Raw genomic sequence first — 13,893 nt, forward strand, 5'->3', positions numbered from 1 at the left:
GGCACGCTTCTCCCTTTCACCCTCCATTCGTGCCTCCTCAAATTCTGCAGCAGTGCTGGTCACAGCTGACCTCCAGCTGGAGCGCTCAAGGGCCAGGGCTTCCCAGTTCTCAGTGTCTATGCCAGAGTTTTTAAGGTTGGCTTTGAGCCCATCTTTAAATCTCTTTTCCTGTTCACCAACGTTCCGTTTTCCGTTCTTAAGTTCAGAGTAGAGCAACTGCTTTGGGAGACGTTGGTCAGGCATCCGGACAACGTGGCCGGCCCAGCAGAGTTGATGGCAGAGGACCATCGCTTCAATGCTGGTGGTCTTTGCTTCTTCCAGCACACTGACATTTGTCTGCTTCTCTTCCCAGAAGATTTGCAGGATTTTCTGGAGGCAGCGCTGATGGAATCGTTCCAGGAGTTGCATGTGGCGTCTGTAGACAGTCCACGTCTCACAGGTATATAGCAAGGTTGGAATAGGAGCATAGTGCCTAAATCTAGGGAAGTAATGCTACCCCTCTATTCTGCTTTAGTTAGACCTCATCTGGAATATTGTGTCCAATTCTGGGCACCACAATTCAAGAGAGATATTGACAAGCTGGAATGTGTCCAGAGGAGGGCGACTAAAATGATCAAGGGTCTGGAGAACAAGCCCTATGAGGAGCGGCTTAAGGAGCTGGGCATGTTTAGTCTGAAGAAGAGAAGGCTGAGAGGAGATATGATAGCCATGTATAACTATGTGAGAGGAAGCCACAGGGAGGAGGGAGCAAGCTTGTTTTCTGCTTCCCTGGAGTCTAGGACACGAAACAATGGCTTCAAACTATAAGAAAGGAGATTCCATCTGAACATGAGGAAGAACTTCCTGAATGTGAGAGCCATTCAGCAGTGGTACTCTCTGTGGTGGAGGCTCCTTCTTTGGAAGTTTTTTAACAGAGGCTGGATGGCCATCTTGACAGGGGTGATCTGAATGCAATATTCCTGCTTCTTGGCGGGGGGTTGGACTGGATGGCCCATGAGGTCTCTTCCAACTCTGTGATTCTATGATTCTATACTCCTAACAGCTAGTAAACTGGCTAGGATTTCTGGAAGTTGTAGGCCAAAACACCTGGGGACCCACAGGTTGAGAACTGCTAAAACTTCATCCCACTGAACATATCAAGTTCTCCTGCCCTGGACATCCTACAGATTACTGCAACACACTCTACGTATGGTTGCCGCTGAAGACTGCCCAGAAGCTCCAACTAGTCCAACACTCAGCGGCTAGGTTGCTTACGGGAGCGGGGTACAGGGAGCGCATAATAATAATAATAATAATAAATAACTGCCTTACATGGGAACTTCCTTGAGAAGACTGAAGGAAAAGTTGACAAGGAGAAGACCTGGTTATGGCTCATGAATGGAACCCTGAAGAAGGAGACAGAAGGCCTGATTCTTACAGCCCAGGAACAAGCCATCAGAACCAACGCCATTAAGGCCAGGATTGAAAAACCAGTGGATGACCCAAAATGCAGACTGCGCAAGGAAGCGGATGAAAGCATGGAGCATATCCTCAGCTGTTGTAAGAAAATCGCACAGACGGACTACAAACAAAGACACAACTCTGTGGCCCAGATGATTCACTGGAACTTATGTCACAAGTACCACCTGCCACCAGCAAAAAATTGGTGGGATCATAAACCCGCAGAGGTCGTGGAAAATGAACATGCAAAAATACTGTGGGACTTTCGAATCCAGACTGACAAAGGTTTGGAACACAATACAACAGACATCATGATTGTGGAAAAGAAAAAAGTCTGGATTATTGATGTCGCCATACCGGGAGACAGTCGCATTGAGGAAAAACAACAGGAAAAACTCAGCCGTTATCAAGACCTCAAAATCGAACTGCAAAGGCTCTGGCATAAACCAGTACAGGTGGTCCCAGTGGTCATTGGCACACTGGGCGCCGTGCAAAAAGATCTCAGCCGGCATTTGGAAATAATAAACATTGACGACATCACGATCTGTCAACTGCAAAAGGCCTTACTTGGATCTGCGCGCATCATCCAAAAATACATCACACAGTCCTAGACGCTTGGGAAGTGTTCAACTTGTGATTTTGTGATACAAAATACAGCATAGACATCTCGTTTGCTGTGACATACTGTGCTTTTGTGTCAATAATAATAATATAATTAATAACAATAAGAATAAGAAACATGCTCTGGCAGATTATGTGAAAGGCAGTCAAGAACCAACATTGAGGGAAGTAAATAGTAGTAAACTGCTTAAAGTGCAAAAGACAAAGAGGGAATACCGTAAAAACACAATCCAGAGCTGAAGAGAAAACTGGCCAAAGAAGACTCTCCATGGACAGTTTCTAGGAAAAATTGAGAGCCAAATTGACAAATGGAACTCTGAAAAAGGAGACGAAGGACCTGGTTCTGGCAGCCCAAGAACAAGCCATTTGAACCAATGCCATCAAAGCCAGAATTGAAAAGTCGATGGCAGATCCCAAATGTAGACTCTGCAAGGAAGCAGATGAAACAATAGTTCACACCCTCAGCTGCTGCAAGAAGATTGCGCAGACAGACTACAAGCAGAGGCATAACACTGCTCAGATGATTCACTGGAACTTGTGCCACAAATACCATCTGCCTGTGACAACTAACTGGTGAGATCACAAGCCAGAAGAAGTTACAGAAAATGAGCACGTCAAACTCCTCTGGGACTTCCGAAGTCAGACTGATAGAGTTTTGGAGCACAATACTCCTGACCTCATGATTGTGTTAAAAAACAAAGTATGGATTGTTGATGTTGCAATCCCAGGTGACAGCAGGATTGAAGAGAAGCAACTGGAAAAGCTGACACGATATGAGGATTTAAAGATCGAACTGCAAAGACTGTGGCACAAGCCAGTCAAGGTGGTCCCAGTGGTGATCGGCACACTGGGTGCAGTGCCTAAAGACCTTGGTCTGCACTTGAACACAATCTGCACTGACAAAATTACCATCTGCCAGCTGCAAAAGGACACCTTACTGGGATCTGCACGCATTATTCGCCGATACATCACACAGTCCTAGACACTTGGGAAGTGTCCGACGTGTGATCTAATTCAACAACCAGCAGAGAGATCTTGTCTGCTGTGGACTCATCTTGTTCTGTTTCAAATAATAATAATAAACTTTATTTATAACCCGCCACCATTTCCCAAAAGGGGACTCGGGGCGGCTAATATGAGGCCAAGCCCAAAAATAATACAACACAATAAGACACAAAACAGCAAAAAATACATCACAAAAATATATGAAATAATAAATAAAATAAACAGTATAAAATAGCATACTAAAATCAAACACAAAGGGCGGGCCAGATTTATGAGATAAAATGTTAAAAGGTTAAAACCCTGGGTGAGATAGGAATAAAAAGTTTATTTGTAAGATAAGAGCCCAAGAAGGAGGAGCAGTGGGTTTAGCCTTTTTAAAGGACAGGGGAAGCTGTTTTATCATGAGGGCAATTGTAGGTGGGAACAAACAAATGGGTTGAGCGGTCACTCTCCGAATGTACATCGGAAGAGCCAAGTATTTAGCTCTTTCTTGAAGGCTGGTAGGGTAGAGGCTTGCCTGATCTCCGCAGGTAGCAAGTTCCAAAAGCGGGGGGGGGGGGGGGGGGGGGGGGGGGGCACAGCGGAGAAGAGATCGTGCAGGTTTGTGGTAGGAGAGGCAGTCAGAAAGGTAGGTGGGTCCCAAACTGTTTAGGGCTTCATAGGTGATGACCTGCACCTTGAATTGGGACTGGAAGATGAACATTACAACTCCCTGTTACACCAGCTCCACTGGCTTCCGATTAGCTTCCGAGCACAATTCAAAGTGCTAGTTTTAACCTATAAAACTCTACACGGTTCCAGCCCATTTTACCTGTCCAAACGTATCTTCCCCTATAAACCATCAAGGACTTTAAGATCTTCCGGAGAGGCCCTGCTCTCGGTCCCACCATCTTTGCAGTCGCGCTTGGTGGGGACAAGAGACAGGGCCTTCTTTGTGGTGGCCCCCTGGCTATGGAACTCTCTCCCCAATGAGGTTAGGTCTGCCCCCTCTCTCCTGACCTTCAGGAAAAAAACACAGAAATCCTGGCTTTGGAATCAGGTATTCGCAGATTGATGGATTGAATTGGTAAAGACTAAGAGTTATTGGACCACAATGTTTGGATTGAGTTGGATGATGTTTTTAACTCGGCGAACTATCTTTTATATGTATTTTATAATTTATTTATTATGTACTAGCCACCCCCTGCCACGCGTTGCTGTGTCCCAGTTTGTGTATATGTGTTTTCTGTGTGTATATATGTGTATAGGTATGTGTATATATTTGTGTATCTGTGTGTTTGCATATATATGTGGTTTTGTGCATACGATGTAATGTATTTTTTATTTTTCGGCTTTTTAAATGTCTTCCGCTGTGTTTTTCAGTGTTTTTATGAGTTCACTTGTTGGCCTGATATGTGTATTGTGTCTAAATTTGGTGTCAATTCATCCAGTGGTTTTTGAGTTATGTTAATCCCACAAACTAACATTACATTTTTACTTATATAGATGTTGTTTTTAAAATGTTATTTATTGTGTAGCATTTAATTTTTGCTGTTGTTAGCCGTTCTGAGTCCCTCCACAGAGGTGGAAAAGAATGGGATATAAAAGTTCAAAATAAATACAGATATATAAACAACTAGCTGTACCCACCACACGTTGCTATGGCCAACCTTCCCCTCCCTCTTCCTCTCCTCCTTTCTTTCTCTCCATCCTTCCCTTCTTTTACTCTTTCCTTCTCTCCTTCCTTCCTTCTCTTTCTCTTCCCCTTCCTTCCCCCCATTTTTCTTCCCTTCCTCTTTCTCTCCTTTTTTCCTTCTCTACCTCTTTGTGGACTGCAACTCCCAGTAGTCCTCCTGATTGATTTATTTACCTACCTATATAGCTCTATCTCATCTATCTATCTTATCTTGCTCGGAGTTGCAGTCCAAGAATAGGAAACTGGAAATATGCAGATGAAGTCGATAGGCAATTTAAAAGAGTCTATTCAAAGAGGAGAGACCCTGCGGCCCTACCAAAGAGGGATCGCTACGTTGGTGAGCAAAGAGAAGCCTAATTTTAAGTAATTTATTTTCCCTAGGTTCCCAAAAAGAATCTCACCAAAGTTGAAGAAAGTGCCGCCGAGATGATTTATTAGCGATTCAGCTGAAAAGCATGCAAAGCAGCAATCATTTGCCAAGCTGAGCATAACATGTACACAAATAAATGCCATTTTTATAGAAATACAGAGTTGTGTGGTTCAAATCTCCCGCTCCCAACCCCTCGCCCGACTCGAAGGTGATTGGCTGGCGCACAAACAGCTGGGAGGAGGCTTGGCCGTCCCCCGCGCGTCTGGGCCAATCACAGGGCTTCCGCAGTGTGCCAGAGCCAATCAGAAGACTCCTGCTGCTTCTGCGCTCCAGCGAATCAGGAGGGAGGGAGACGGGACAAGGGAATACAATGCATTCTTGAATGGATTATGAAGACACAGGAAATGTCCAGGGGCCCAGCGAGTCCTAAATGGCCTTCAAGCTAAGCTAGTCTATTGTCTGGTGATTGATTGAAATAAACATTGATGTTGGCAATACCAACTTAATCCAGGTTTTCCTCTTACGATAAGACAGGGGACCAATGGGGGAAACTTTAGGTGGATGTCTTCAATGAGAGAGTTTGAATGGAAACAGGGCAGGAGGGGGGAAAATTTCTGAAGGTTTCCCCTTGTCCTATTGTAAAATGATTAAAATTCTGCCAAGCGATCATTTCCATGGTGGCCAAATCCTCCAAGGCCAGGGGCATGATTCTTTGTTATCCTTCATGCAAGTTATGTTCTTTGATAAGGGTTTCTGCAATGGCTAATTGCTTCCTTTCCAGGGTCAGGGCGACTTTCTTATATTTTTATACATTTTTTCCAAAGAGAGGGGAATGGGGCAAAAGGGTCAGAAAAAGGTCAGATACACAGGGAAAATGTAGAAATAAAGAAAACAAGTTATAGAAATCATATCCCTCCATCCCTCCCCCCAGTGTCCCCTAAGGAAATTGACAGAAGCTTTGATCATGGTCCAATATTAATTCATAGTTCATTTCAAGAAGATCCAAGGGTGAGAGTAAGTCCATGATGGGAAAAGAAGTCCATAGAGGGTGGCAAAAGGTCCAAAAGTCAAAAAAGTAAAACATAATAAGATAACTAAACCATAATAAAACATATTACAGATTAAAATACAATTAGCACTTTAGGTATAGAAAACTAAATAAACATAAACTGAAGCCATGATCTATCCCATTGTCACTTGTCCATAAGCTATTGCACAGAAAAGTTCAGCCCCAGATGTTACTCTCTTAGAGGAAAGTTGGGTGCATGTCCAGTTCGCCTTTCTGTCTCATGTGCATGCACAATTTCATCCTTCTTTTACAGCAGAGTTTTCCAAACTCTTGTGTCATGACAACATGTGTGTGACGTCTGCAATTGTGTAGGTGTGTTGCAAGAAAGTGACAAGAAAAATAATGACCAAACTCTTTGAAATTTATGTTTTATAAAACATATATATTTAAAATGTAAATGAAAGGTGTTCATGAGATACCTTTAGTTATTATAACTTACCTTTGTGTCTGAATCTCTTATAAGGGTCGCAAAGTGAGGGTAAATTTATTTTTATTATTATATATGATACTAGCTGTGCCCTGCCACGCGTTGCTGTGGCCTATAGTAAAACTTATCAAAGTTGAGGTAGATATCTGGACTATTATGAAAGAGAGGTCCCTACCTATTCCTTCCCCCTTTACCTCCCCCTTTCTCTCCTTTCTTCCTTCTCTACCTCTTTCTTTCTTTCCTTCTTTCACTACTTGGTTTCATCCTTCTCTCTTTCCTTCATTCCCTCCCCCTTTCTTCCTTTGCCTTTCTTCCCTCCCTGTTTGCTTCCTTCTTTCGCTTTTTATTTCCTTTTATTTCACCACCATCATAACAATAACAATAATGCAATGCATTGCCTCTGGGACCTGACACCTCTCCCATTCCCCCTAAAAGGGTCTCATAGGAACAATAGCATCATCATAATAATAATAGAAATAACAACCTTTACCCGCCACGTGTTGCTGTGGCCAATCTTCCCTCTTTCTCTCCTTCTTTCCCTCCCTCCCTCCCCCCCTCCTTCCTTCCTTCCTTCCCATCTTTCCTTCTCCTCTTCTTTCTCTATCTCTTTCCTTCCTTCCCCCTTTTTCTTTCTCTTCTGCTGTCTCTCCTTTCCTTCCATCTTTCCTTTTCTTTCCTTTTCTTCTTCCTCTAACTTTCCTTCCTTCCCCCTTTTTCTTTACCTCCCTTTCTCTTTCTTCCTTCTTTCCTTCTTTCCTGTCTTTCCTAGATTTTGACAGGGCGGGGAGGGGTTTGGAGGTGGCCTGAAGTAAAAGGAGGTAAGATTGGGGCAGGGGAGTGATGGAGCGTGGGGTTGCGTGTGTGTGTGCGGCGGTGGGGGAGTGGGGTTGCGTGTGTGTGTGCGGCGGCGGGGGGAGTGGGGTTGCGTGTGTGTGCGGCGGTGGGGGGAGTGATGGAGCATGGGGTTGCGTGTGTGTGTGCGGCGGCGGGGGGAGTGATGGAGCGTGGGGTTGCGTGTGTGTGTGCAGCAGGGGGTGTGTGTGTGCGGGAAGCGGTGCGGCGGGGCTTGGAGTGGGCATGGTTTCCGCAGAGGGAACATTGGCTGGAAGGCCATGTGCGCGCGCGATGGAACTTGCGGCTGGGCGCCAATGCGCATGCTCAGTTGTTTTGCCGTTTTGTGAGTGTGTTGTGTTGTTTTTCATTTTGAGTAGATATGTTTGTACCTTATGGGTTGTGTTATGGGCATGGGAATTTTGGTTAAGTTTCGTTGGGGTTTTTTTGAGTTTTGTTCTTTTGCCGTTTTGTGAGTGTGTTGCTGTGTTGTTTTTCATTTTGAGTAGATCTGTTTGTACTTTGTGGGTTGTGTTATGGGCACGGGGATTTTAGTTAAGTTTCGTTGGGGGATTTTTGAGTTTTGTTGTTTTGCCGTTTTGTGAGTGTGTTGTTGTGTTGTTTTTCATTTTGAGTAGATATGTTTGTACCTTGTGGGTTGTGTTATGGGCACGGGGATTTTAGTTAAGTTTCGTTGGGGGATTTTTGAATTTTGTTGTTTTGCCGTTTTGTGAGTGTGTTGTTGTGTTGTTTTTCATTTTGAGTAGGTATGTTTGTACCTTGTGGGTTGTGTTAGGGGCACGGGGATTTTGGTTAAGTTTCGTTGGGGGATTTTTGAGTTTTGTTGTTTTGCCGTTTTGTGAGTGTTGTTGTGTTGTTTTTCATTTTGAGTAGATATGTTTGTACCTTGTGGGTTGTGTTATGGGCACGGGGATTTTAGTTAAGTTTCGTTGGGGGATTTTTGAGTTTTGTTGTTTTGCCGTTTTGTGAGTGTGTTGTTGTGTTGTTTTTCATTTTGAGTAGATATGTTTGTACCTTGTGGGTTGTGTTATGGGCACGGGGATTTTAGTTAAGTTTCGTTGGGGGATTTTTGAATTTTGTTGTTTTGCCGTTTTGTGAGTGTGTTGTTGTGTTGTTTTTCATTTTGAGTAGGTATATTTGTACCTTGTGGGTTGTGTTAGGGGCACGGGGATTTTGGTTAAGTTTCGTTGGGGGATTTTTGAGTTTTGTTGTTTTGCCGTTTTGTGAGTGTTGTTGTGTTGTTTTTCATTTTGAGTAGATATGTTTGTACCTTGTGGGTTGTGTTATGGGCACGGGGATTTTAGTTAAGTTTCGTTGGGGGATTTTTGAGTTTTGTTGTTTTGCCGTTTTGTGAGTGTGTTGTTGTGTTGTTTTTCAATTTGAGTAGGTATGTTTGTACCTTGTGGGTTGTGTTATGGGCACGGGGATTTTGGTTAAGTTTCGTTGGGAGATTTTTGAGTTTTGTTGTTTTGCCGTTTTGTGAGTGTTGTTGTGTTGTTTTTCATTTTGAGTAGATATGTTTGTACCTTGTGGGTTGTGTTATGGGCACGGGGAATTTAGTTAAGTTTCGTTGGGGGATTTTTGAGTTTTGTTGTTTTGCCGTTTTGTGAGTGTGTTGTTGTGTTGTTTTTCATTTTGAGTAGGTATGTTTGTTTCTTGTGGGTTATGTTATGGGCACGGGGATTTTAGTTAAGTTTCGTTGGGGGATTTTTGAGTTTTGTTGTTTTGCCGTTTTGTGTGTGTGTTGTTGTGTTGTTTTTCAATTTGAGTAGGTATGTTTGTACCTTGTGGGTTGTGTTATGGGCACGGGGATTTTGGTTAAGTTTCGTTGGGAGATTTTTGAGTTTTGTTGTTTTGCCGTTTTGTGAGTGTTGTTGTGTTGTTTTTCATTTTGAGTAGATATGTTTGTACCTTGTGGGTTGTGTTATGGGCACTGGGATTTTAGTTAAGTTTCGTTGGGGGATTTTTGAGTTTTGTTGTTTTGCCGTTTTGTGAGTGTGTTGTTGTGTTGTTTTTCATTTTGAGTAGGTATGTTTGTTTCTTGTGGGTTATGTTATGGGCACGGGGATTTTAGTTAAGTTTCGTTGGGGGATTTTTGAGTTTTGTTGTTTTGCCGTTTTGTGTGTGTGTTGTTGTGTTGTTTTTCAATTTGAGTAGGTATGTTTGTACCTTGTGGGTTGTGTTATGGGCACGGGGATTTTGGTTAAGTTTCGTTGGGAGATTTTTGAGTTTTGTTGTTTTGCCGTTTTGTGAGTGTGTTGTTGTGTTGTTTTTCATGTTGAGTAGATATGTTTGTACCTTGTGGGTTGTGTTATGGGCATGGGAATTTTGGTTAAGTTTCGTTGGGGGGGTTTTGAGTTTTGTTTCCTCGTTGGATGCCCCTAACAAATTTATATATATAAGATTATGGTACTGTTCCATTAGAACAGTACCATTATTTATTTATTTACCATATTTATATCCCGCCTTTCTCACCCTGGAGAGGACGCAAGGCGGCCTTACAACAGGCAGCAATTTTATGCCATACACACATATATCAAATAAACAATTACAATTAAAACCAAATAATTAAAACATGAATTATTAAAACATCAATTAAAAACATGCCATGCAAGACATAAACCAGAGTCGTTCCATTTGTTAATCACATTGATTCGTAGTCACATACTACACTGCTCCAATTACTTGTCAAAAGCATGGTCTCAAAACCATGTCTTAAGTTTTCCTGAAGGTCAGGAGAGAAAGGGCTGATGTGATCTCCCCGGGGAGGGAGTTCCATAGTCGAGAAGGCCCTGACTCTCATCTCCAGCAATTGCACCAGCGAAGGCCCTCTCCAGATGATCTTAATCTCCAAGATGGTTCACAAAGAGAGATATGTTTGAACAGGTAAGCTGGGCTGAAACCGTTTAGGGCTTTATAGGCTAAAGCCATCCCTTTGAATTGTGCTGAATAGTGGACTAGCAGCCAGTGGAGCTGGTGTAACAGGGGGGTTGTGCACTCCCTGCACCCTGCTTTGGTGAGCAATCTGAACAGTCTTCAATGACAACTGCACATAGAACGCATTGCAGTAGTCTATCCGGGATGTAACCAGAGCGTGGCCAAGTGGTCAAGTCTGACTTCCCAAGATATAGGTGCAACTGGTGCACACGTTTGAATTGTGCAAAAGCTCCCCTGGCCACTACAGGCTAAGCGATATATCCAGGAGAACTCCCAAGCTGCAAACCCGTGTCTTCAGGGGGAGTGTAACCCCGTCCAGTACAGCCTGTAACTCTATACTCTGTTCGACCTTTAATTATGTGTATAGATTTATTTACTATTATAATATTATTATTGACACAAAAACATGGTATGACACAGCAAACGAGATATGTATGCTGGATTTCGTATCAGAAAATCATAAGTCGAACACTTCCCAAGCGTCTAGGACTGTGTGATGTATTTTCGAATGATGCGCGCAGATCCAAGTCAGGTGGCCTTTTGCAGTTGACAGATCATGATTTTGTCGATGTTTATTGTTTCCAAATGCCGAATGAGATCTTTTGGCATGGCACCCAGTGCGCCAATGACCACTGGGACCACCTGTACTGGTTTATGCCAGAGCCTTTACAGTTCGACTTTGGGTTTTGATAGCGGCTGAGTTTTTCCTGTTGTTTTTCCTCAATGCGGCTGTCACCTGGTATGGCGACATCAATAATCCAGACTTTTTTCTTTTCCACAATCGTGATGTCTGTGATCCAAAACTTTATCAGTCTGGATTCGAAAGTCCCACAGTATTTTTGCATGTTCATTTTCCATGACCTTTGCGGGTTTATGATCCTACCAGTTCTTTACTGCTGACAGGTGGTACTTGTGACATAAGTTCCAGTAAATCATCTGAGCCACAGAGTTGTGTCTTTGTTTGTAGTCCATCTGTGTGATTTTCTTTCAACAGCTGAGGATATGAGCCATGGTTTCATCCGCTTCCTTGCACAGTCTGCATTTTGGGTCATCAGCTGATTTTTCAATCCTGGCCTTAATGGCATTGGTTCTGATGGCTTGCTCCTGGGCTGCAAGAATAAGGCCTTCTTTCTCCTTCTTCGGGGTTCAGTGGATGATGATGATGATTATTATTATTATTATTTGAAACACAACAAGATGAGTCCACAGCAGACACTCTACTGGCTGTTGTATTGGATCACACGTCAGACAATTCCCAAGTGTCTAGGACTGTGTGAGGTATCGGTGAATAATGTGTGCAGATCCCAGTAAGGTGGCCTTTTGCAGCCAGCAGATGGTAATTTTGTCAGCATCGATTGTGTTTAAGTGCAGGCCAAGGTCTTCAGGCACTGCACCCAGTTTACCGATCACCACTGGGACCATCTTGACTGGCTTGTGTCAGAGTCTTTGCAGTTCCAACCTTAAATCCTCATATGGTGTAAGCAGGCCCGTAGCCAGGATTTCGATTCGGGGGGGGGGGGGGGGGGGCTGTATCTGAGTGAAAGAGGGTCTAGCCTAGCAAACCTTTTGTATTGTTACCCCAATACCCCCATGCATATGGGATATATTGAGTATGGTGATCAGATCATGATATGAATAAACATAACAATTTAAATAATGCACCAGTAAGGCCTTTTCGTGAACCACCATGAGAATTTGGGGGGGGGGTCTGAAGCCCCCCAAGCCCGCCCTGGTTACATGCCTGGGTGTAAGGCAGTTGTTTCTCTTCAATCCTTCTGTCACCTGGGATTGCAACATCGACAATCCATACTTTGTTTTTAACAAATATTATTATAACAACAACAACTCCCAGGATTTCCTAGCAAGTGGCCTCCAACTGCATTGATTCTACAGTTTCTTGATAAAAAAGAAAAGCAAACGCGGAAGTTCCGGCCTCTGAGGGCTTCGAAGTCACTCTCTATATTCCCCCATAATATATCTCTACGAATTCTGGAGAGGGCGAGGCTCAGGGCTGGGAGGCGGTGCCTCCGCCGAAACTTTCGTTCCCCATTGGTGCATCGAACGTTCGTGTCAGAATGGGGCCAATGGGTGAGCGGTACTTGATGAGCGGCAGAGGGAAGGTGAGCTCTGATTGGTCAGGGCGGTGTCACACTCCGAGCGAAGGCGCGAAGTCTCGAATTGGGTCAGAGCTCTTCATTCGGGAGTTTGTTGGCGAAGCGGCATTATGGCGGCTGCTGTGGAGGAAGAGGAGGCCATGGAGGTGAGTTCGACCCCGTTGGAAGGGGTTTCTATAGTGGAATGTTATACAGGATCCAGGAAATTGTAGTTTGGCAAAGAAGACCTCTTCAAACTGCAACTCCCAAGCCCATAGCATTGAGTTCAAGTGGCATCACACTGTCCACTGGGGAAAAGCTGGATAAATGAATAAATATCCTAAACAAGAATAATTGAAGGCCAGGCCTTGGTGGTTTTCTCCCCACCTTTTGCCCCATTTATTAATCTGTATACATATGCATCTCTCTCTATATATGCATATATGCATATATGCATGTGTGTGTGTGTGTGTATATATATATATATATATATATATATATATATATTATTTAAACTTATATGCCGCCACTCCCCTGGGGCTCGGAGTGGCTTACAAGAATGGCTAAAATCTAACAAAATTTAAAAGCAATTTAAAACAATTTAAAAACGACAATATCAAACATTAAAAGCCTGTCGAAACAGGTATGTCTTACAAGCCCTGCGGAAAGCTGGTAAGTCCCGCAAGGCATGGACTTCAAGTGGCAGAGTACTCCAGAGTGATGGTGCCACTGCTGTGAAGGCTCTGCGTCTGGTTGCTGTTAGACGCAAGGTCTTGACACTGGGGACTTCCAATAGATCTTGGTCCTCAGAACGGAGGGATCTCTGGGGTTGGTAGGGGGTGAGGCGGTCCCTCAGGTACATCGGCCCCAAACCATGCATGGCCTTAAAGGTAAGTACCATCACTTTGAAAGTGATCCGGTGCTCAATTGGTAACCAATGCAGCTGCAGTAAGATTGGTGTTATGTGGCATCTCATCGGAATTCCTGCAAGAAGCCGAGCAGCTGCATTTTGTACCAACTTGAGCTTCCAGATCACCGACAGAGGAAGTCCAATGTAGAGGGTGTTACAGTAGTCCAGTCTTGAGATGACCATAGCCTGGATCACCGTAGCTAGGTCGTCCCTGGACAGGTAGGGGGCCAGCCGTCTAGCCTGCTGCAGGCGAAAGAAGACGGTTCTGCTCACGGCGGAGACCTGGGCCTCCATCGTCAGCAGAGGGTCCAAAAGGACTCCCAGACTCTTTACCAATGGTGACGGGCGTAACGCCTCGCCATCCAGGGTGGGCAGCTGGATGTCCCCAGCCATAGGATCTCCGTCTTTGCTGGATTCATCCTCAACCTGCTGGCACGCAGCCATCCAGTAATGGCCTCGAGGCACTGATGGAAACAATCGGGTACAGGGTCCGG

At 44.1% G+C, this 13,893-nt stretch overlaps 1 protein-coding gene and 1 long non-coding RNA gene across 3 annotated transcripts in view; both read left to right on the plus strand.

Annotated features, from left to right (window-relative positions):
* The first annotated feature begins 359 nt into the window (after nucleotides 1–359).
* On the plus strand, nucleotides 360–5,265 carry LOC137097980 (uncharacterized). The gene is made up of 2 exons (XR_010910526.1): nucleotides 360–439; nucleotides 5,123–5,265. It is a non-coding gene; the product is annotated as an uncharacterized lncRNA (long non-coding RNA).
* Nucleotides 5,266–12,541: 7,276 nt separating this feature from the next.
* CLSPN (claspin) overlaps nucleotides 12,542–13,893 on the plus strand; it is a 50,034-nt gene continuing 48,682 nt past the window's right edge. Inside the window, exon 1 of one of the 2 annotated variants that reach the window (XM_067460583.1) lies at nucleotides 12,542–12,656. In XM_067460583.1, coding sequence (XP_067316684.1) covers nucleotides 12,621–12,656 — 36 coding nt within the window. In that variant the 5' untranslated portion in view covers nucleotides 12,542–12,620. The remainder of the gene's footprint in view (nucleotides 12,657–13,893) is intronic. The other variant, XM_067460584.1, reaches the window with a different exon arrangement.

The sequence above is a fragment of the Anolis sagrei genome, chromosome X (assembly GCF_037176765.1).
Source record: "Anolis sagrei isolate rAnoSag1 chromosome X, rAnoSag1.mat, whole genome shotgun sequence".
NCBI classification, from domain to species: Eukaryota; Metazoa; Chordata; class Lepidosauria; order Squamata; family Dactyloidae; genus Anolis; species Anolis sagrei.